Consider the following 23,139-nt stretch of genomic DNA (forward strand, 5'->3'; position numbering starts at 1 on the left):
GAGGCTAAGACAGAGCACAGAAACAAAGCAGCAGCCATGTATTTCAAACATCATGCCTGCCTGGTCCCACATAGCAAGTGTAATGCAACTGCTGAAATCCCAAACTATTGTGCAAGTAATTAAAACCTTACAAAATAGACTGTTTTGATAGGCATTTGTTTAAAGCAAGATGGCCAGTAATGTGTGTATATATATATATATATAGACATTTTGCACCACTTTCTCTTCACAGGTATGTATTTTTCCTAACGTCTGACATAAAAGCTCATGAGTGGTTGGAAACACATCTCTAAAAGATTCACAGTGACCAAAAAGGTCAAGAAATAAGCTACTTTTAAGATAACATGGAGGTAAGAATCCAGAAAAGTAAGTTCCTCAATGCATGAGAATATATTCTTACCCTTGAACAAGGCCACCAAACCTGGATGGACTGGAAACCAATGCTTTTGATGAGCAAATCTTCCTCACTGGATCACAGGGAAAATTCTGAATAGCAGCCTGCATGTGGAATGTACAACGCTGTATGAATTCCAGCATCTGGATGGGGAATGGAAAGGAAAAGGTTACTTCAGAACTTCAAAAACAAGGGGCTGTCATTTTCCTCTCATATAAGTACACATGATGGTCCTAACAAGTTATGGGCACAGACAGAGCCTCAGCAAAACCTGACTTTAATCTCAATCATTAGGACTTCAAAATGTCATGAAAGTTAAAAAAAAGAAAAAGTTAAATATTTTTTCAAACACATAAAATCCATCTATTGCTCTCTGAAATGCTGGAGTTTCCTCACTTTAAGATGTGAACACATGCCCAGCACATACTCAGTGCACATACACTTCAACAAGCACCTACCTGAGCACTGCTTTCTTTCCCAGCTGACATAGCCCAGTACTGGGGATTTTTCCCACCTTCATCATGCACTCTCAGGTCACCTCCTTCATCCAGTAACTTGCTAAGAACCCACTGATTTCCTGAGAAAGCTGCTGCGTGGACTGGAGTGCTTCCATCATAACAGCGACTGGGGAGCATTAAAGCAGAAATGTCAGAACCAACCCCTACCACACCTTAAAAGTTGAGCCTGAGGAAAAAAAAGCTGCCTACCTATCATGCTTATGTATAGCAAAGCAATAACATACCATAATATGAGGAAAATTAAGCACCTGCTTATCTCTGAGAAGCTTTGCACAACACAGACTAAAAATTCTAACAGATTAACTACTAGTTTCAATTTAAATAGAAATACTTGTGTACTTAACTGGTTAGGGTCTGAGCCATAATCCAGGAGCACATCCACTATCTTACCAAGGCCTAACAGCGCAGCAGTGAAAAGAGAGGTCTGGCCCATGGAATTGACAGCATCAACAAAAGTACCTGCAAGGAAATCAGAGATGACTGGGAGTGTTTTTCTCCCCTAGAGGAAAAGAAAGAAAGAGCAAGCAGTGGACTGTTAACAGTGAAGGTGACTGCTGTGCTCCTGCTGAGATACTGGGAATAAGAAGTATAATTATATAGATTGAGAAATATTGATAAGATGGTATAAGTGATCCTCCTTGCAACTTTCTACATACACCACGCATAGCTAATGCAGGGTTTCCGTATGAATGAAATACAAACGTCTGAAGCAAAGCTCTATCACAGATCAGCATGAATAACAGCACAACATCCCACCGACAAGAAAAAAGTATTCCAGGAGCCAGGCCATAAAAAAGAGACGAGCATTTTGACCCCAACTTTTAATCTTGAACTCTGTTTTTTTAACCCTTTAATGAGGCACAAACCACTCAGCCTGTGTTCTCTCCCTCCCAGACCCAAGCAAGTGGGACGGGAACGGTCATCAATGACGGGCGGCTCCTGCACAAGCAGCACCGCCCGCCCGCTTCGCGCTCAGGAGAGAACACGCTGCTCCTCCTCGTGGTTTGTGACGCCGGACACTTTCGATCACACTCCTCTAGTTACCAACTACAGAAATGATCCCTGAAAGTATAGTCCTAACCCGCCACTACCACCGCCGCGCGCCCCACCGCCACGCACCGCCCTCGAGCTCACGGACACCGCTCGCCCCCAACCCCAGCCCTGCCCCGAGCCCCGCACCGCCCCTCCCCGCACACACCCGCACTCCCGCCGCTGCCCGCCACCCCCGGCCGCGGTGCGGAACCCCGAAAACGCAGCGCAGGAAAGTTTGGTAAGACACGCCCCCCTCATCTGCATGTTTCGCCCCGGCCGACCAATCAGACGAACCGCTCCCGGCACGGGGCGGGTCCTGGGCTCCGCGCAGGCGCAGTATCGCCTGCTGGGTGCCGCTCCGCCTGCACTGTCCGTGCGCCAGCGGAACCGGGGCACCGAAACTGCTCTCCGCGCTGCGGCACCGGGCACTGCCTCAGCGAGTGTGACCGGATACAGCCGTGAGTGGGGCTGCGCTGACAGCGAGCAGCTTCTGCCCCAACCCTTCTACGCTGGTGGAGACACATCCGGCCCCGAGAGCCGCCCCGAGTTCGTGCTGCATGGCACGACGGTAAACAGCCAGAGCACTCTACTGGGAAACCCCGCAGGTGCCTCTGGACCGCTACCCTTCGCATTTGAAACTCTGTCTTTTTTAACTGCATAATAAGAAGGCACAAACCACTCAGCCTGTGTTCTCTCCCTCCCAGACCCAACCAAGTGGGACGGGAACGGTCATCAATGACGGGCGGCTCCTGCACAAGCAGCACCGCCCGCCCGCTTCGCGCTCAGGAGAGAACACGCTGCTCCTCCTCGTGGTTTGTGACGCCGGACACTTTCGATCACACTCCTCTAGTTACCAACTACAGAAATGATCCCTGAAAGTATAGTCCTAACCCGCCACTACCACCGCCGCGCGCCCCACCGCCACGCACCGCCCTCTAGCTCACGGACACCGCTCGCCCCCAACCCCAGCCCTGCCCCGAGCCCCGCACCGCCCCTCCCCGCACACACCCGCACTCCCGCTGCCGCTCGTGACCCCCGGCCCCGGTGCGGGACCCCCGAAAAAACCGGCGCTGCAAATCCGACCCGTGCCTTTATCTGCATGTTTCGCCCCGGCCGACCAATCAGAAGCGCCGCTCTCAGGAAGGGGCGGAGACACCGCCCCGCACTCGGCCCGCAGCGGGGCTCGAGCTCTGCGCGCAGGCGCGGCGCCACCCGCACTGCCGGCAGTACCCGCGGATCCGAGGCCGCGAAAATGCTGGATAAAATCCAGCAGAGCGCTACAGAAAATGATCGGAACCCGCAGCACTGCCCTCAGAAAGAGTGGCTGAGAGCCCTGGAGAAGACGGAGAGGAGATGTGATCAATGGTTATAAATATACAGTGGGCAGGAGACAAATGGATGCGGCCAGGCTCTTTTCCCTGGTGCCCAGCAACAGGACAAGGGTCAGTGGGCACAAACCGGAACGCTCTGAGAGCATCAGAGCGCTGGAACAGGCTGCCCAGATTGGTGGTGGAGTCTCATTTACCAGAGGTATTCAAAACCCACGTGGGTGCTTTCCTATGTAACCTACTTTGCACTGGGGGATCTCCAGAGGTCTCCAAGCCCCTACAATTCTGTTTGTGTGATCCTGCCTGAACCCTCCTGTGCCAGCAGGTGATGTACCCGGCCCCAAAAGCTGCCCCACTTCCAGGGCAGCGCTGCAAGACCAGGAACAGCCAGCAGGCGCTGCCAAACCCAGCGCGTTCCTGCCATCCCCCTGGAGAGCAGCAAAGCAGCCCCACGGCGGCCCTACAGCTGCACAGCTTTCCCGAGCTCGGCCGTAGCTGCAGCACAGCAAACTTGGGGCACACATGGAACAAGAGAAACCTGCTCCTGCCTGTCGAGTTACTAACAGCCACACACCGCTCTAACAAAATTGCTCTGCTTTTTTAACTGCATAATAAGAAGGCACAAACCACTCAGCCTGTGTTCTCTCCCTCCCAGACCCAACCAAGTGGGACGGGAACGGTCATCAATGACGGGCGGCTCCTGCACAAGCAGCACCGCCCGCCCGCTTCGCGCTCAGGAGAGAACACGCTGCTCCTCCTCGTGGTTTGTGACGCCGGACACTTTCGATCACACTCCTCTAGTTACCAACTACAGAAATGATCCCTGAAAGTATAGTCCTAACCTGCCACTACCGCCGCCGCGCACCCCACCGCCGCGCACCGCCCTCGAGCTCACGGACACCGCTCGCACCCAACCCCAGCCCTGTCCCGAGCCCCGCACCGCCCCTCCCCGCACACACCCGCACTCCCGCTGCCGCTCGTGACCCCCGGCCCCGGTGCGGGACCCCCAAAAAACCGGCGCTGCAAATCCGACCCGTGCCCTTATCTGCATGTTTCGCCCCGGCCGACCAATCAGAAGCGCCGCTCTCAGGAAGGGGCGGGGACACCGCCCCCTGCGGGAGGGCCGCTCCATACCGACCGACGCGGCGGGGAGCGGCGCCCGCAGCCGCCGGGCAGCCCTCGATAGCACAGCCGGGCAGTCGTGCTATGGAGGAGTCACGCTCTTACAGATCAGAGCATGAGATTTAAGTGTCCAGTAACATTTAGGAAAATTTACCTTCAAGCCTACAATTCATCTGTATAGTCATATTTCTTCCATCTCTAGAGAATACCACATCCGAAGCTCCCTGTGTTAGAAATGCTGCTGCTTTTCGTTGCTGTGTTCAGCACTTTCAGGCTATCAGCATTCTGCTCTCTGAATCACCGATTTAGGAACGGATTTCTACTTTTTAACAGCGAAATACAATGCACCAAGCACCAGGGCTGATTTGTCATTAAAAACACCAATATGTAAACCCACACTTTAACCACCCTGCTGAAAGCTGAAGATCCCCTCTGTATGTTCCTAAAGCAGGCCTCCAGAACTGAGTTTTACAGAACCTCCATCACTTACGACCGAGGCCCTGAAAGCCTTACAGCCAAAAGCACGTTATTAATTAGCGCCATTTGCCAAGAAGGCCAAAAGCAACAGCTTTTGTAAACATATCTCCACAAGAAAGTTGAATTGATGGCCAGCATTCTGATTCTATCTCCTTTTTTCCTTTAAACCACAGATATAAGCACATGGTTCAAAGCAGAGCTTTTCTGCAAGGCCCTTTCTAAGCAAGTTTTTACCTTTCTTCAGGAGCTTCTTCACCTTCCCACAGTTCCCCTGCCGGACACACTCATGCAGTTGAGCTTCCAGAGAGTCTCCTTTCAAACTTCCAAGCTGCACCGGGCAGGGAATGGGCAGAGGCAGCGCGTGAGCCATCCTCCTGCCTCAGGATGAGGAAAGGCTGCACAGTGCCACGGCTCCGGTTATCTCAGGCTTCAGGAACTTCAGGACGCTCAGCTGCCAGCAGCGGCCGACAACCCTGCCAACACGGAGAGAAGGGCCATCAGCACGGTGCGGCTGCTGGCTGCCCACAGGCCGAGCCGTCTGAGCACAGCCTGCTGTGAGGCCCTGACGGGCGGCTCGGGCAGAGCGCTAAGAGGAGATGGCACAGGGGAGAGCCAATAGGCATCTGAGCAAAGAGAGAACAGCACCAGTACCACTTCTGGCTCGCAGCTGCTCAGCACCGCTGCCCTCTGATCTACTCCCGTCCCCACAACCACCACACCCGGCCCAACACCGCCCACGGTTCCTCACCGCCGCCTCACGGCCTCGCGCCGCCAGCGCCCAACGGCCGCAGCCCCCGGTCACGTGCCCACGCGCCTCGCGCCTCCACGGCCCGCGCGTGCGCAGACGCTTCCCTCAACCCTCCCTTCCCCCCCTCCCATCGCGCATGCGCACGGGCCGCTCCGTCAGAGCCGCGCTGGCGCCGCGCAGGGCGGTATGCAGCGGGACGTGGGCAGCCTGCCGCTGAGCCCCGCGCTGCGCGCCCGCCTGCTGGCCGCCGGCTTCCAAACAGCGCAGGAGCTGCTGGAGACCGGCCCCTGCGGGCTGAGCAAAGGTACCGGCGCGGGGCGGGCTCTCCCCGGCCTGCAGGCCGCTCCGTGCCTCGGCTCGGCGCGCCCCCCTTGCGGAAGCTGGAAGCGCCTTGCGGGCGGGCCCGGCTTGGAGCAGGGTTGTGCTCGTGTCAGGGCTTAATGCGCGTTAAGCGGCTTGAGAAGCTGAAGTGTGTTATCCGTCCTGAGGTTTCTGCTCTGGGAGCTTCCGTGGGGGACCTGGGGCGCCTCCAGGGAGAGGGAAACGAAACGGTCGCTGTTTGTACGTGTGCTGAGTGATAGCGCTGAGAAATAAACCAGCCTTCTGCCACGTTCCTCCTCGTTCTGCACGCGTGACACAAAAGGAACCTCTGTGAAGTTACACGAACTGCTTTTCAGGAGGCTGGCAGGCCTCTCAGTCTGCTCGGCCGTGCTTTGGCCCGCTGTGGCAATACGTTGTAAGCACGTGGAGATGTTCGCAGGCATTGCTCTGTCAGGTCTGGAATAGCGTGTGCTGTGCTGTGCTGTGCTGTGCTCAGCCCTGGGCCGCCCCGCTGTGATCTGCGGGTGCTTCTGCACTTCCCTCAGGGACCTCCTTGCTTCAGACGGGCTTAATTCAACAGTACGCTCAGTGCACTACAGGTGAATTGCCCTGAATTGCTCTCCCTGGTCCTAAGCACGGCTGTGGCCGACCGTTTTGGCGTTCATTTGCAGATTGCTCACTGCCTCCTGATGCCTCAGTGCATCGTTGCTCCAAGTTTTGCAGATCGGATCGTTAGTTCTGAATGTGTTGGCAAGCTGTGTGCATTTTATACTAGAAAGATGAATAATTCTGTGTCACGCAGCAGAAGTATCGGGTTCTGCCAAACAAGCTGTGTTTTCTGTTTGTATTCTAAATAAATTGCTTGTAAAAACAAAGCAACTTCTCGTGACTTTGTCTCTTCTAGAGATTGGGATCTCCAGAGAAGAGGCACTGGAAGCATTACAGGTTGTCAGGCAGGAATGTGCTGGTGATGCAGCAAAGACGGCCGGCGGGTCAGGCAGCACCAGGAAGTGCACAGCTCTGGAACTTCTGGAAGAAGAGCAAACGCAGGGCTTCATCATCACCTTTTGTTCAGCACTGGACAACATTCTGGGAGGTGGCGTGCAGCTGACAAAGATTACTGAGATCTGTGGAGCACCTGGTGTTGGGAAAACACAGCTATGGTATTTCTTTTTTAGATTACTCCTGTGCGACTGAGAGAATCGCTTTTCTTTGTTGAATTTAATTATGGGGAGAGTTCATCTTGTTATCATGGCCCTATCCCTTCCTATTCCTGGCCCTATTCCTTAGCAGAAATGTAACAAGTTCAGAGGGGGAGATTTGCAAGGTACTTATTTACCTTTTTGTCTTTGTTTCCCATGACAGTATGCAGTTGGCAGTGGACGTCCAGATCCCGGAATGCTTTGGGGGTGTAGCTGGGGAAGCAGTGTTCATTGATACTGAAGGCAGTTTTATGGTAGACAGAGCAGCGGATATTGCAACTGCCTGTGTGCGGCATTGCCAGCTTATTGCTGAAGCTCATCAAGAAGAAGGTATGTTGCGGAGCCATTTATTTCTGTCTAGTGGGCTGTTTCCAAAGAGTGAATTTTGCAGTTGAAGGGTTTCAGCAGCAGTGCTTGCTTAAGCAGTTCTTGCTGCCAGCCTTTTACTTCCATCTCCATGTATCATACCCGGAACTGCGTCAGTGTGACTGTAGAGCCATACTGCAGAGTGAGCTGATCTCCTAAGAGTAACTTTGTTTCTGTGTGATGTTTCATTGTGGTGTTCTGCTTTGGAAGTGATCAGAAGAGTTCTTTTTCATAAGCTAATTTTTCATGTTTTGAGCACTCCCTTGGAGGCTCCAGCGTGTATGTGTGCTAATGCTGAGAGAGCATCTGCTCACTGCCTTCCTGACTTTCAAACCAGATGGAAGATATGTTTCTCACACTCTTTACCTTCGCTGGTTTATCTTAACAGACTTTCTGGGTGGTTTGCTGCTAGTGTTGCTATACGTGGAATGGTAGAATAATGAGGGCAGCAGTATGCTAGTACCTACAGATTTTTTACTTGGTTATTCATCTGTTTATTCTCAGATCACCTACAAGCTTTGGAGACTTTTTCTCTTGAAAGTATCCTTTCTCACATATATTACTTCCGTTGCCGTGACTACATAGAGCTTCTAGCACAGGTCTATCTCCTCCCAGACTTTCTTTCAGAACACTCAAAGGTAAGATCTATTGCAGAACTGAAAGGTAAAGGGTTATAATGGAGTTACCCGACGACAACACTCATTTTGCATTTGATGCTTTCAGAAATACTCCTCTGATATAAGAAGAGTAACACATTGGAACTTCATCAGCTTGGCAATATTGTATTGGCTGATGCCAGAGTACAAATGTAAAGTTTGCTTACTTGTTTGCTTTCTGTTCCAGTCCCAATGACTCTTGAGAGTAATTAACTTTGGTTACCAATGCTGCCACCATCCTGAATCTCAACTTTAAGGCAAAGGTACTGGATGTGTTGCCACAAAGGTTATATTTCTTCGATCACTAAAGTAGAAATCATCACAAAACTGCTGTACAGGAGTCTGAGCTGTGTGCATGTGGCCACTGTGCAGGGGGATCAGGATGACCTAGTGCCAGTTTTTACCTCCCAGAAGATCATGTAGAGCCGAAAGCATCCTGCACATCTTGGCATCCAGAAAGTGACTCTGATTTCTTTCCAGTACATCTTCTGTTGCTACAAGCAACGAAAGCCTGCAGCTTAACTCTTGGGTGGACTACAGCCAAAAAGTTGCCTAGTATCTAGTTCTTAGCAGAATGCTATAGCAAGGCAGATTTTCTCCACCTCCTTTCCAGATTTCTAGATTCTATACAGCAGATCTCTACATAGCAGATCACTCCCTAGCAGGATTTGGGGAACAAAACTTCTGCCTCATTGCATCAGAGCACAAATCAGTGTTGTTTAGTTAAATTGTTTTTTGCACATCATTTCCATTTTTGGAAGCTGTTATCATCTTGAAAGCACAGATGGGAGTCTTACTTTTGCTTAGTATAGTCTGGTATTTCCCTTTCTCTGCCAGTTACTAACGGTGCCCTGTTGTGTTTGCTCTTGTGGAAAGTACATGGCTTCATTAGCGCAGTTACACTGGGCTGCAGTTCTTTGGTGCCATCTGTGCTGATTATCGATGCTTGGCCTGGAGCCTGAAATACTGAAGGTTGCAGGAAAACCATACGACCTTCTGGTGATTCCTTGGACAGGCTGTAAGTGACTTGACAGATTGCTCACTGAAGTCCAAATCTCATTAAAATTAGTGTGATCCCTCTGCAAATCTAGAGTTGAGATTGAAACTACCGGAAAACCTCCAAGGAGAGGATACGGAGTTGTAAGAGAAAGACAGTGGGTAATATGCATTACTTTGAGATCTTGTTGGTATGAGAAATACCAATAATATGAAAAAAAAGTTAGAAAATGTCATTGTCATAATAAACATAATTCATTATGTCACGTAAAGACAAACTGACGTGTGACAGGCATGTGTTATCAAGCTTTCTCAAGTAGATCTAAAGCATTCAAAACTAGGCCATATTATTTGCCATTTTGTAACAAATGCAACCAACAGAAAGTAAACTAAATTCCATCTTACCTCGCCGTATTAATCTGATAGGGAAGTAATTGAACTATGTAAACATTCCCTTCTAATGTGAGTCATGCTCAGATTGTTAAACTGATTGTTTTTTTCCAGTCAAAAAATTACACAAGAGGAGGATGAACGGCTCACAGAAATGAAGGGAGAAAAAAATTAACAGCAGAACATCATATTTTAGTTCTAACTACTCGGTGTTCTTTGGTTTTTTGTTGGGTTTTTTTTTTTTCAGTTGGAGCCTCAGGGCCATTTCACAGTATGATATTTGTTGCAGGCTTGTGTGTTCCAGCCACAAAGCTACTTTCCAGTAACAAGTTAAATCAATAATACAGAAAATCAGCATGTTCTTGTTTCCAGCTTGTCTTGTACGTTAACACAAGAACTTGCAGATATTTGGGATTTTAGAGACAGCATGTGAATACTGAGGCAATCCATCTCCCTTCTGTATTTCAGACAAATTTGGGTCATCAGAACAGCTACAACAAATGAAGTTAGTATAAGTCAAAATCCCAGACTAATGTTTGTATGCTGTCTCGAGTGTGATGAGCCTGCAGCAGCATTTTATTCTACCTTCAACTAACAATTACTACAAAAGCAATAATTCAGCAAAGCAAACATCTCCAGGCAAGGCAGATACTCAGCTCCATTACACAGCATCTGGAATAACTTAAGGCATCTGTGAAAATGCATGTTTCCAAAACTGACAGTACCCATAGAATCTGATGATCTTAACAATGACTGCAAACAGCATGTCTTCTAGCTATGGTTTGGACTTCATTTTTTGAGGGAGAAGGTAAAATAAAATGGTGTTCCTGGAGAGTTGACAAAAATACGTTTCTGATTTTTCTCTACAGCTTTTCTTCAAGACCTTAAGTCCAGCTTTGTCATTTTGTATTCTGCACCAGGGATAAGTGAGCTTTAAGTGAATGAGATTTGAAACTGGAAAGACTTGGAACAGCAGCTCTGTTCTGAGTTAAATAATGGAAAGGTTTAGAGCAGCGTTTTGTTCAAGCTAATGCAGATGTAGTCTGAGCTTCTGTCTGTGCATAATGCAGTACTGCACTTACCCAGTGTGTTTGGAGCTTAAGGCTCTTTACCCTGCACTGTTTTGTGTGCTGCTGTTTGTCTCCAGTAACGGTAAGTGTTATGCTGTCACACACATCAGAGCATCAAATAACGTATTACCATAGATAAAACATGCCGAAGCTCTTAAGGAGGAACCTTACAGCTGTTCATTATCAGTCTGTAGGAGAGTAATGGCTGTTTTTTTCCCTTTCTTCCATATTGAGGTCCGACTGGTGGTAATTGATGGAATTGCATTTCCCTTTCGCCATGACTTTGAGGACCTCTCGCTTCGAACACGGCTTTTGAATGGTCTGGCACAGCAGCTGATCATCATAGCAAATGATCATAAATCAGCGGTAGGTCTGGGGCAGAGTTACATCACAAAAGAGTTACTGTGGAATAAATGTATAACAAAGAATGAAGCCAATCTGATCTGTAATTAGTCTACAGGCAGCAAATTAAAGCTGAAGGGATATCCTTTAACGTTTGTCAGTTTGATTGGAAGCACAGATAGATAGCACAGGCAAAGCTGGATAGATGGAAGAATTCTGGTCTTGCCAAAATAAGTAAACATTGAATAAAAAGCATCCTGGGAATCTTAAATCCTAGCATGTCTTTTTTTTCATGGTTTCACATAATCTTCTTTCAGAACATGGTTGGAAATAGAATGCTTCTTTACTATTTTTTACCTGTAAAGTGCACACAATAAAATTCTTTGGAATACAACAACTCCTGTTAGTTTAAAAATAAACTGTCTTAGCAGAGGATCTGTTCTTAGGAAGGAAAAGCAATTATCTGCTGGAGTTTGGTTTGCTGTTTTGGCACCCATGCAAACTCATTGCCTCCTTCCTGGGCATTGTTGCTACACCATTTGTGCTGGTATGGAGGCCCACCAAGGTGCAGCCGGGTAGCCAGCAGATGGCACTCAGAAGCTGCATCTGTTCCAGAAGTTGTTTTGACAAGTCCTTTGAAGTACAGAAAAGCATTGTTCAGGAATTAGAGCTTACACAGTCTCAAAATGGTGCTTGCTTCTGTAGCTGTTTCCAGGTGATTTGCTTCCTTGTCACCCACAGCTCTCTCATGCAATTGGTTTTTGTTCGTAACTGCTAAAAATAAGCCTTCCCTTGTGCATCCTCTATTAGCTGCAGGAAGGGAAGGAGCACAGCTCCACATTCTGCCTCGGTTCGGTGACTGTGCTTACTGCTGAAGGTGTACCCCTCTCCTCCCTGATGTGAATTATGAAGGTTCCTCCTTTTGGTGCAAGCACAAAGGGAAACAAATGTTATGTGACTGCTTCGTTTGCACAGCCTCCTGTTTTGAGTGCTTTCACTCATAAATTGGGTACCTGGTGACCTTGAAAGGAAGTGGTTGTCATTGTGTAGCCTTTTTTCTTCTTTGTTCAAGGGAAACATAACTTTTCTATTGAACAAGTGAGCAGTTTAGAACAAACAGTTGCTAAATAAACACTTGATAAAGAAGTGATCAATCACAGGGCTTCAGAAATGGTTTAGATCAGGGACCTTCTTGTTAGTATTTGAGTTAGACTGTTTGCAAGCTATGTGGAATTAAATTCAGCTGGCATACCAGAAGTTACTTGACTGGCAGCAAAGCTGGGCAGTCTGAGTGCTCTGATATGGCAGGAAGTAGGTCTCTTTAGTTTCTAAAGCTGAACTCAGTGGGTTGTGCTGGAGTGCCCAGAACAACCCTTTTCCAGCAGTGAGATGGGCAGCCTTGGTGGATTTGCTATCACCTGTTCAGGATGAGGAACCTTTCTCAGATGTGCAGTGTATATGTCTCAGGGCTTTCAGCTATATAAACATCTTGGCGTGTGCCCTCTGTGCTCAGTGCTCTTTTCTGACTGTTCAAGGAAGAATCACACATGCATATCAAACAGTGAAAATCCCTAGAGTTTAAGATAGATACGATTTTTTTTTTTTTTTTCATTTTTAATGAACTTTGCAATTAATATTCCTGGCTCTTCTCTGTCTCACCCACCCTCATTTCTACCAGAGATCTAACCTAGACTGTCTGTGAACCTCCTACGAGTGATTCGTGCTGCGAAAACACTCCCCCGCTCTGTCTGTTCACTTCCATCCTGCTTTGTATTGTACTCTCTTGCGCATTTTTAGACTATAAGGTGCAGAAATTCTGTTAATCACTAGGTTTGTACATGCTTTGTGCAGCATCAAGTTCACTTAAACCACAGTGACTGAATTGTTATCACTTTATAGAGGGCTAATACAAGACATGTGCATCTAAATACAGATCCAAATGGTATTCAGTACAAATACAATGGAAGATACAAGTTATGTCCCTTGGAGAGGAAGAAATTTAGGGGGAGTTGGCTTTGTTTTTATTTTTATTTAACCCTGAATGGAATAAATGCTCCTTTCATGCAAACTGAGAATATATTTTACAGAGTTTTCTTGTTTTGTTTTGTTTATGGGGGAAAAGATGAGGCACCTTTATAGTTTCTTCTTGTTAACACAAACGCTTCATTTCAATTGGCAAGAGTTTTGCTCAAGTTACTACTTGATTAAGAACTTTTCAGAAATGCCAGCCTTCCCTCCCAGTACTGTGTTTGTTTTCTGAAAATGTTGTTTGTTTGCTTGTTTCCTCTTTCAGGTTGTTCTGACAAACCAAATGACAACAAGGTTTGGACAAAACCAGTCCATGTTGGTACCTGCATTAGGTAGGTGTTCAGCTTTTGCAGTGTGTACAACTTCCTTCCTTTTGGCATTGGGAACAAAAAAAAATAATAATAAACTCTGTATTAGATCTATCAGTATTCTTTAAGAAGACAGCATCACACTCTAAAGAGAAGCACATGGTAGTAAGAATAGTAGCTAGATTTAGACCTGCAGTGAATGTGTTGCAACTTTCCCCTGAGGATCGTAGGCTGTGGAGGTATTCCAGCTGCAGCAGTGTCAGCTAAGGAGGCCACCAGCGCTGCTGGAGGTCTCTGTCACATCCTTTGTGCTGGCTGAGCTGTTTGTTTGATTGGCTCCCATTTCTGCCAAAAGTGGGCCACATAAGCTTCAACTGTTTAAATAATAAGTAAGCTGCTGGCAGGTGAGGTAATTGAGATGAAGCTTGCTGGTGATGGATCATACAAAGAATGTAGGAATGGAGGTAGGGGCTTTAAACTCCTGCCAGGAAGAATGTGATGAATAAGTTAAACAATAACAGGAGAACACATGTCCACAGCTTGGTGGTCATACACCTCAAAATACACTGCAGTTATCCTGAGAATCATTCATTGCCTCTCCAATGAAATTTGAATTGTTTATTACACTTGAAAAAGTGTTTTGTATTTGGTGCACAGCTGGAACTGTCTGCCCATTAATCTCTGCAGTTATGATACAGAGGAAAGTTCTCTGTGGGATCTTCAACTACAGCCTGCCCATAGTGAATTTAAGTGTTCTTTTTACAGACTATTCCATTTTGCCCTGTAATGAGCAGAGTCCCTCATACCTCAGAGTCTTCTGCTGTGGTCACGGGAAAATAGAACCATTCTTCTGAAGTAGAGATCTAGACAAATTAGGAGTTAAGTGCTGAGCTTTTTCTTCTTACAGGTTGTAATTACATTATTTTGTGATGCAGTTAAAGGGCACAAATTATCTGTCCACTGCTTCAGTTTCTGTGAACTAAGTAATGAACCCCTTGTTCTGGAGAGGAGGGAGAGAAAGGAGAAGGAAACAAAAGCAGAGGTGTTCTCAGTGTCTGTACAGGCATTGAACCATTTGGCACAGATGTAAGATAAGATGAACAAATACAGATCATTTCCTTGGAGAATGTGGAACTTTGAGCTGTGCATGCAGATAAAGAACCAGCTTTCAGTACCTGACCCTTTTTGTCATTTTTGCCTCTTGCTCTCTGAAGTATTAGTTATTTTTGGCAGCCTTTCTGGCTATAAGCTGAAATAAAGCTGATAGATTCTATCTTAAAAATAATAATAATAAGCAGCAGTGTTTGAGATCTGCTGTGTTTAAGTCATACGGACGGGAAGGAGTGTGAAAGGATTCAGAGTAGGCTATAACTCAAAGACATCAGGTACTGTCTGGTGCATGTTTTTATTTTTACAAACGTGTCATTTGACATAACTTCCTATTGACCATAAACTGTGACTCTCACCAGAATATGCATAACCACATGGTGTAGCTAAACTAAATAGGATGTACTCTTGCAAAATTGAGGGTTTGTAGCAGCTAGTAAAAGATTCAAGCGAGGAGGTATTCTGCTCGTCCTAAACAGCAGTATCTCAAGTTGAGTACTTTGGAGTGGTCCAAAGCTGTTTTCAATTGGATGTGAATTTATTCCAAAGACTCAGTGCAAGCACTGAGCTGATGGATTACAGGATGGTTTTTATGACCCGCTCTTAAGGGAGGCTGTTTCAAAAGCCTCATCATAAAGGCTGAAGAACCTCATACTTGTCTGTGGTTGCTTTTAGCTATTGAGGGATGGGTCAGGAGCAAAACCCCAAGTAAAACCAATTCTATTGCCTCCCCTGCATATTTTTTTTCCCCCTCATTGACTGGTGAGCCTTAGAAATTTCTAAGATTTTACAAGAACATTAATCTCTAAACTCTTACTCATCCTTCCTAGCAGAAGGGAAGTTCCTAATTATGATGGGGAAAAAAAAGCACAGATGCTGCAAGGTATTAAGTCAAAGCCTTATGGAGGGCAGCTCTCTTTCTCACTAGTGATAGCTAAGCTGGCTGTTCCTAGACATTTCTACTTGATATATTTAGAAAAGAGGTCAAATATTAATCTGCAAACAGTTTTAACTCAAAAATGTCTCATTTTATGGTAGCATTTTTCTCTCATATTCAATAGAGTTGGAACCGTGCTGGTGTGGAATTTATACCTTTTGATCTCTGACTCGGAACTGTATCTGATAACCAAAATCTCCAATCTCAATTTCAGTATAATGGAACAGAATCTGGCAAGATGCCTAGAGGGTCCAGGTCTTCCCTATCATTGAATCATGTTTTTTCTTCTCTGTGCTATAATGAATACCAGAGCACACAGGGCATGTGGGCCTGTTGACATGATGGAGATCCAACAAATAAGTGATTCAGAAGTTAGAGCTGTGTGCAGGCTTGCAGCACTTAACCCAAACGACTCTTTTAAAATCTAATCCATCTTCAGAATGCTAAATGTCTCACAGGATAAACAGAGAAAAACACTCAATAAATCTGTCTGTAAATTGTCTGAGCTTGCCAGGTGTGCGCTGAAACAGTAGGACCATTTCCAATGAAATACAGTAACATTCCAAACTTCCTTCTTTTTTCTTTTCCCCTCACTTATGGTTGTGTTCGTTTGCATTCTTCTGTCAGAAGTGGAAGACTGCTTCAGGGGCCCTTAATACTTTAGTAATCATTGACTTTCTCCCAAAGCATGTATCCCAAAGGGAGTGATGTTTGCTCATAATTATGCTTGAGAGACAGAATACCACAATTTTGAAGTAGGATTTAGACATACTACCTAGACTTCTTTACAGTGATAAGGAAGATCTTTTCTTCACAGTGCCTCTGTTTTCAGGATTTGTCTAGTACCTGTCCTTCATATGTATATGTACATTTCTTCTACAGATACACAGGTGTTGCATCAAGCTTTCTATAAAACACAGAGATTATTCATTGTTTCTGTCTATCTGATGAACTAGACGTGAAATCCTTATATGTATAAAAAGGACGGGAGTTGTTACTGCAAGAAAGATGCATATATTTAATCATACTTTTTTGGTGTTGGTTTTTTGTGTTGTTTTTTTTTTTCTGAAGACTGGTTTAATTTCAATTCAATTTATGAAGCTGCTGTTTTCTAAAGGAGATGAATAAAAAGGCCTGCCATTTCTGTTATGCAGGAGAAAGCTGGGGACATGCTGCTACCGTGCGTTTAATCTTTCACTGGGACAACACTCAGAGGTGAGTGAAAATATAGGCCAGTAAAGGTATGCAGTAGGACTGACAAGTGTGACATTGGAGAATCTTTTTCAAATGGGCTTTTATGGCCAAGCAGGGTTTTAAATTTGACTCTTGCCTTCATTTGATTTCTTAATCCTTTTGCAAACAGTGAACAAAAATGCTGCTGGAATGTTGTAGTGCATAGTTCTGCTTGTTAAGCTTGAAGTGCAGTGACACTTTCTTGTGGAATTTTGTTTTTTTTAAATTCTAAGAAAGGCAATGCAGAATGATTACAGCTGGCTGTTTAGTTTGGAATTAAATTAACACTGATTAGTTAACAGTCTTTATAAGGCAGAAATTGCATCAACATGATGATTACGGAATGAACAAAAGTTAATTTTGTATATCAGAAGTGAAGAGCTTTTTTTTGTTTCCTTCTGCAACACAGCTAGTGATTTGGGAGGTGCAGGTTCCAAACCAAAGACAGGCAGACATGTTTCATCTACTGTTAGAAATATGCAGCTAATATAAAGCAAGGCCTGCAGAAGCATAGCAGTTCGGATTACAATTGTGTGCCTGTAAAAAGCAGAAGTAGCTAGATTCTGCTGCATTCGTAGCATAAGCTACTTGGACCTGATGATCTGTTGTGGTTATTGTTGTTTTTATATTAGGTTACTGAGGTGCAAAGATGACCATTTGTGAATCCATTTGTCTTTTTTTACTGCCCTTTGACTAAATATGATACTTGTCTCTTTCTTTCTCTTTGCTACTGGAAATGTCAGAGCTTAATTGCAAGGGTTCTCAGTGCAGTGAGGAAAGATCCTTTTGAGTCAGAGTTATGCAGCAGAGCTCCAGCTGAGTGCTTGTAAAAGCATGGCTTCTGCAGCTTCGGATTTAGGCTATTCTGTAAAGTACAACCCACCACTTAGATGTTCTGAGGAATTCCCTGCGTAGCTAATATGAAGTGGCAGTGTTCCTCGGGCTGTAATTACGTGCTCTCTAATAGAATGGCACCTCAGGGAGGAAAAAAAGAAAAAAACAAAAATAATTAACAGGATCCTTGGCAGGCTGTCCTGGTACAGAGAGAACACTCTCTGTATTGGTATTGCGTTGCTGTAGTTTTGTGCAGGTGGGCATGGTGCAAACTAACAGCCTTAGAACTGGTTGAAAAATCTCTTGCTATTGAGGTATTTTGCAATCTTCTCTCTGTGTTATGCAAGTACCTGTTGGGCTACGTGCTGCGTAAGATCAAGTCAAGATGCATTGCTTAGACTCTAAATGCACGAAGTCAAGGAAGTGTTAGAGAAGAAATAGAAGAGAAGCTGTTTACTCCAGGTTATGCTGTATGTGGCTGGCAAGGTCAGGCTTAGAAACAGAACATGTTGTTCTCGTTCTGCATCCTCTAGGTTATATTGCCAGGCTGTGAAACACCTAGGAAAAAAACTCCCTGGAAGTTTTTGAATTCTTGAGGTATCTCCCAGCATTGAGGGGCCAAGCCAAAAACTGTTGCTTTATGGAGTAGTAGAATTGTGCTTGAAACCGTTTTTGTTTGCATTTTAAGAAAGTGGCATTTGAGATTAATTCAGAATTAATATTGTTCCAAGAATGTGAGGAATTACTGTAATGAAAAAGGCTAATTAATTGCTCTTTGTTAGTAGGTCTGTACTGTATTTGAGCTGACAGGTCGCACGGGGATGGGATTTTGGCATCCAGAATTTATATGACCACTGTGAAAATGCACACAAAAATTCCACTGGTCACCTGTCACATAATTGTGGGAAAACTTGGGTCTGGTCATTTGGTTACTTAGGATTTTTTATTATTGTATTCACAGACAATAATTCTCTCTCTCTTTTTTTTTTTTTTTTTTTATAAACCAGGTTGGCAACATTGTACAAATCACCGAGTCAGAAGGAGTCAACCATACCATATAACATTACAGTTAGTATTCCTCTTGGGATGGAGATACAGAGATGGGAGCAAAGCTTTGGAAGTACAGAAATTGTCAGAGGCAGGCAAACCTGAGAATGCTGTTTGCTTTCTTCGTGTTGCCTTTCAGCTTCTTGAAGGTAGCCAGGAATACCAGGATGTTTCCAGGTTAACGAGCAAATTTACAGGCAACCTGTGCCCATTTCTGCTTGTCCCAGTGCTGCATAGTTTCTGCCCTTCATGTTAACTCTTGGCCTAAGTGCAATTACAGAGGAGAATCTTGCACTCGGAGCCTTCCTTCAGGAAGCCAAGCTGCTTTCTCTCGTCAGATTGTTTGTTTCCCCAGTGGCTCTTCACTGCATCTGTTCCGATTTGTCATTTTTAGGACAAGGGTGACCAGAATCATTCATGGTATTCTAGAGACCTCCAGATCCCTGCTCTAAGTACGTTGCCTGATTCAACAGAGGTTGTACTCCTATCTTTCACAGCTCTGTCCTACTGGTGACCCTATGACCAGGCCATATATACAGACGTATATATTTTTTTCTTCTGTTGTTGCTGTATGATGAGATTCCAGCTGGAGTCCTTATTCAGCCCTAGGTAAATCCTGTGATAGTTTTCCTTTGTTGAGTGCTTAGATACATATCGAGAATATATATTGTTTAAGCACTCAGCTCTTGTGTCTTCAGATGACAGAGACATAGGTACATGCCATAACTATTTGCTCTGTGTCCTCATGGAAACACGTTGCCATAGCATTTCCTGCAGATTTTAATGCTGCCCTGAAATGAGGTCCTCAAGCTATTGAGCAGAAATCAAGGGTTTTTTTCCACTTCTAAATGCACCCACTATTTTTACTTATTTATATATCAGTTCTCTAAAGACTGGACAGGAAAATGGGACCACGTCCCAAGGTTGTTTAGATCATGTGATGCAGCTGTGCAGCCCTCTCTGTGCAGCTGCCAAACAGATGGATTCTCTTAGTTTAATTGCCATTTCAGCTTTATACATATTATAAAACAGCTATGCTGTCTTCATCCATGTGAAGGTACACGATCTTGAAGTACAGTTGAGAGTGTATCCTAATCAAAGATTAGTTACAACTTCAGATTATCCTTGTGTTTTTTCCTTTAATCCTGTTGAGCTGCTTCAGCAGATATTTCTGTGAGTAAAAAATGTCTTATTCCTGTTGCTGTCATGAAAGGCGGGTCTGATAATAATTGTTTGCTGTTACCATTTCTCATTCTCATCTCAGTAGTTAAACTAGAAGATGTAAATATGTGTTCAGTGTTTCCAAGTATGATGCAGGACATCTGTGTATAATCAGCAGACAATTAAAAAAAATCATCCAAGATGCTTAGGCTTATAACTGCTGTTAAATTCAATGCAAATCAGATAGTTTGGTACTTCTGACAACTGGTTGATCGGTGCTTGTACACTAAGGGAGAAATATGGGACTGAGTGCCTGAAGCTCCAGTTCTTTTCCAGCTGTTTCTTTTTCAGCACATTGGTAGGTCGGCCACCAGTCTGTGAAAGCGTGGAAGCTATGGAACACCTATCAAATGAAATAATAATTCTTTCACAGGCTGATGAGGATTCATTCTTAAGTGCAGAGTATAGAAATGTAAATTGATTTAAGCACATGGGAGTAAATGGCTCGTCTGATTCATCTAAATTTCCCAGGTAATATGACCTGATTATTTGATCATAAAAAATAGGGATCCAGAACTTGTATTCTGAGTAAGAATTGTTCATATTTCCCTGAATTTTCAAGGGTCTGTCAGACTAACAATGAGAATGTCTTTAAAGTAATAAAGACATCAGTTTTGATGCAGTCTGTAGGTGCCAGGAAACACTGAAGAACAACCCAAGATGGGTACAGCTGTGATCGGAGCTATGCAGTTCCAAGTGAGCCTTTTTCAGCCTTAGTTCAGTTAGCCATGTTTTCTCCATATAAAACATGTAGGTATATTTGCATATACCTCCAAAATTCTTGTTTTCTTTCTCACTGGAGAGAGGCTGTATACATGCCTTTAACTAAATGCAAAACGTCCACGCTAAGCAGCCTGCTTCATCATGTTCTGGCCTTTATAGCCACTGGAATGCTTTTACTGAGAGTCTAGCATGCTAGATTAAGTGGATTCTTGGCTTTGATCCACCTTTGTGCCTAAGGGAAATAGCAGAGATTAGATGCAAGCAGCAGTGAAACACTAAACTTGAAGATTCCCCATTATGCTATTTAGAATAACACTTGAGTTGCTTAAAATAGCAGAGGGACCGCACAAGTTCTGCCCTTGTGGCACCTCTTGCTGTTTGTTCCTTTCAAAACATAGCAGGCTACGTGAGGTGAGGCATTTAGAAATAGAAATACAGAGATGAGACACAAGCAAAACATTTTGATTGGTTTTATCTTGGATTCATCTTGGTGCAGGACATAGTGGCATTTTGAAAAAGTCACACATCTGCTAGTAATTCTCCCTGATTTTTCACACTGCTCTAAGCTGAAGTGTCGGCCTTCCCGAGGTGTGCTCATCCCCGCGTTGTCTCAACCTGAGCACTTCGGATCCTCAGAACAATTTCTTTTTCTGATTAACGCTTTTTCCTCTCTTAAGTCTGCAATACAGTGAGTCCTTCACTGAGCTGTCAGCAATGCTCCCTACACAGCATTTGGAGATAAGGCAGTAGAAGGCTTCACATAACATCTCAATGTTATGTAATAACTGTTGACATTTAACTATATGTTTTTTCAGACCTTCCATCTTTTAAAATCTTTTAAGATCATCAAACTGCGAGGTAATGTAACAGAAAATACCACTGGTACTAAGCAAAATAGATCATCTTAAGCTTTCTACTATGTAGCAGCATCTAGTTTTCAATTCTACATTTAGGTTTTGGCAGTTAAAGGTACTCAGCCCATTGTGTCCCATAAATCACTATGCTGGGACTGTCTCTGCTGACTGCAAAGGCCAGTTCGGGTATCCACTCCTCTTACAGTGTCTCCTCAATGTTTTCAGTTCATTAAATAGATGCATGAAACAGAAAGAGGTCTTAGAAGATTTTCAGCGTTGTTTCTGAAAATGGCTGAGGCAATTAATCCAGTGGTCATCTCCTTGCTTCTGCAGGAGTTTGGCTTGAATGTGGGCTGAAGGATTTGGCTTTTAATTTATTTAAATAGGCAGCATAAGTTAATTTGCAGAGAAGCATTGCTACGTAGTCGTGGGGGTTATTAGAGTAAAACGCAAATGGTATGCTCATTGGTGAAAGCAAGCAGAGACAATAACTAGTGGCCACGTGTGTTAAAAACCTTTCGGTTCTGAGCTTAACCTCATCTAGAAGCATTCTGCGTCCACTCATCTAAAATAAATGATAGCATCATGCCTCATTCTTATCTTCTGGGAACTAGTGTTACTCATGCTCTATATCTATAGAAGTAATGTCACATGATTTTACTTATATATTACAGCCTCAGGGCTTCCGAGATGTGCAGCCTCCACCTGTCACCCAAAATGCAGAAGGTACTGAAATGAACCCTCGCAAACGGCCACGGAGAGAAGAGGAAAAGTAATAGCGATTCAAAAGAACTGTTAGAAAAAGTTGTGCTGCATGGGAACAACCACGTAGAGAACATGCAGCCAGAGGCAGCCTGAGAGGCTCTTTAAATTTCCATTCTGGACTTTATTTTATTGCTAAAACTGTAATATGATTTTTTTTTTTTTTGTGGCAGAAAAATTATCTGTGTATGGCATAATTTTACTTTTATAATAAAATCTATTTTATATAATGAGGCTTCAGCTTTTTTGAGATGAAGAATACAACTGCTTGGGGTTAAAAAACAACAACAACAGCAACAGGAAATGCAAGCATCCAGTGCAGTATGTTTAATGACAGTTCTTGATCAGTCATCTGTTTCCGTGTGCATCTGAATTTTAACAAGGTTTCATGCAGCAATCTGCTCAGGTGCCTCAAATCAGGGCAGAAAGCTGTGGAGCTGCTGGGAGATGCTTTAAGATAAATGTGTGCTTTAATGCTACGCCAGATTGGGGCGTTAGCCCTTACCTGCTGCTAAGTCCTTGATCAAGGGCAGTCAAGCATTGTTTTGAACTTCTCATTTATCTTGTGTTGATAACAATAGAGACAAAAAGGCTAGATTTAAAGGACAAAAGATTTAATGCAATTTTATGTTTCTATTTTGGTAAGTGAGAATGTTCTATCACTACTCAAGCTTGAGCCAAACTGCTGTTCAGCCCTTAGCTTTCCATATTCTTTTACCAAAGCATTCAGAATGAAAATTCTGTAATTGGAATGTGCTTTGTTTGTGACTTCCATTTAACAAAAAAGAGACCTGGGCTGCTTAGACACCAGCAGTATATTAGCAGCTTCAGAATCTAAACTAAATGAATGATCATCCACTGAAAAAACAGCAGGGATTTGTCCTTTTTTATTAACAGAAAACAAATCAATAAGATTATTAGAGGAGAAGAGAGGTTCTGCAGTGCAAAATGGTAATTTCTTCAGTTGTGAGAAGCAGTTGTCAGTACACATGCACACATCTGACCCCCTTTCTGGCACAGTTTGATACTGTTATAGCTGAGGAAACTCAGCCAGAAGAGTAAATGGAAAATTCAAGTTGTGGGAGTCACTATCTTTAATTTTTAATTTAGTAACGCTAAACTG

The 23,139-nt window shown here is 44.5% G+C and overlaps 2 protein-coding genes, 1 long non-coding RNA gene and 3 other non-coding genes across 17 annotated transcripts in view; 2 read left to right on the forward strand and 4 right to left on the reverse strand.

The window, feature by feature from the left end:
- Nucleotides 1-23,139, reverse strand: part of TEX14 (testis expressed 14, intercellular bridge forming factor) — a 51,247-nt gene that overhangs the window by 20,189 nt on the left and 7,919 nt on the right. For 3 of the 7 annotated variants that reach the window (XM_040650460.2, XM_040650461.2, XM_046902621.1), the window contains exons 3-6: nt 5,106-5,344; nt 1,257-1,371; nt 853-1,018; nt 401-537 (exon numbers count right to left, since the gene is read on the reverse strand). In XM_040650460.2, the coding sequence (XP_040506394.1) occupies nt 401-537; nt 853-1,018; nt 1,257-1,371; nt 5,106-5,241 (554 nt within the window). In that variant the 5' untranslated portion in view covers nt 5,242-5,344. Of the gene's footprint in view, nt 1-400; nt 538-852; nt 1,019-1,256; nt 1,372-2,110; nt 2,832-5,105; nt 5,345-23,139 lie in introns of those variants that run through there. The other 4 variants (XM_025141981.2, XM_046902622.1, XM_040650463.2 and 1 more) reach the window with 4 other exon arrangements.
- LOC112530097 lies at nt 1,777-1,990 on the reverse strand. The gene has a single exon (XR_003071343.2). It is a non-coding gene; the product is annotated as a small nucleolar RNA U3 (small nucleolar RNA).
- Nucleotides 2,619-2,832, reverse strand: LOC112530098. The gene has a single exon (XR_003071344.2). It is a non-coding gene; the product is annotated as a small nucleolar RNA U3 (small nucleolar RNA).
- On the reverse strand, nt 3,898-4,111 carry LOC112530089. Its single transcript, XR_003071335.2, has one exon. It is a non-coding gene; the product is annotated as a small nucleolar RNA U3 (small nucleolar RNA).
- RAD51C (RAD51 paralog C) lies at nt 5,758-22,246 on the forward strand. Of its 6 annotated transcripts, none has more exons than XM_040650480.2 (10): nt 5,758-5,923; nt 6,845-7,103; nt 7,306-7,472; nt 8,013-8,146; nt 10,855-10,986; nt 13,256-13,322; nt 16,497-16,557; nt 18,417-18,477; nt 21,216-21,258; nt 21,929-22,246. In XM_040650480.2, exons 1-10 carry the CDS (start codon nt 5,806-5,808, stop codon nt 21,985-21,987), a joined length of 1,101 nt encoding a protein of 366 aa, XP_040506414.1. In that variant the 5' UTR covers nt 5,758-5,805; the 3' UTR covers nt 21,988-22,246. The 6 variants fall into 6 exon arrangements, 5 of the variants coding, with proteins under 5 accessions (XP_040506414.1, XP_040506416.1, XP_040506413.1 ...); XM_040650482.2 differs by lacking the exon at nt 21,216-21,258 and adding an exon at nt 18,954-19,065 and having other exon boundaries at nt 21,929-22,052; XR_006931846.1 differs by lacking the exon at nt 21,216-21,258 and having other exon boundaries at nt 18,417-19,065; nt 21,929-22,052.
- LOC124417315 lies at nt 8,434-10,214 on the forward strand. The gene is made up of 2 exons (XR_006931847.1): nt 8,434-9,182; nt 10,019-10,214. It is a non-coding gene; the product is annotated as an uncharacterized LOC124417315 (long non-coding RNA).

This window comes from Gallus gallus, chromosome 19 (genome assembly GCF_016699485.2).
Source record: "Gallus gallus isolate bGalGal1 chromosome 19, bGalGal1.mat.broiler.GRCg7b, whole genome shotgun sequence".
Lineage (NCBI taxonomy): Eukaryota > Metazoa > Chordata > Aves > Galliformes > Phasianidae > Gallus > Gallus gallus.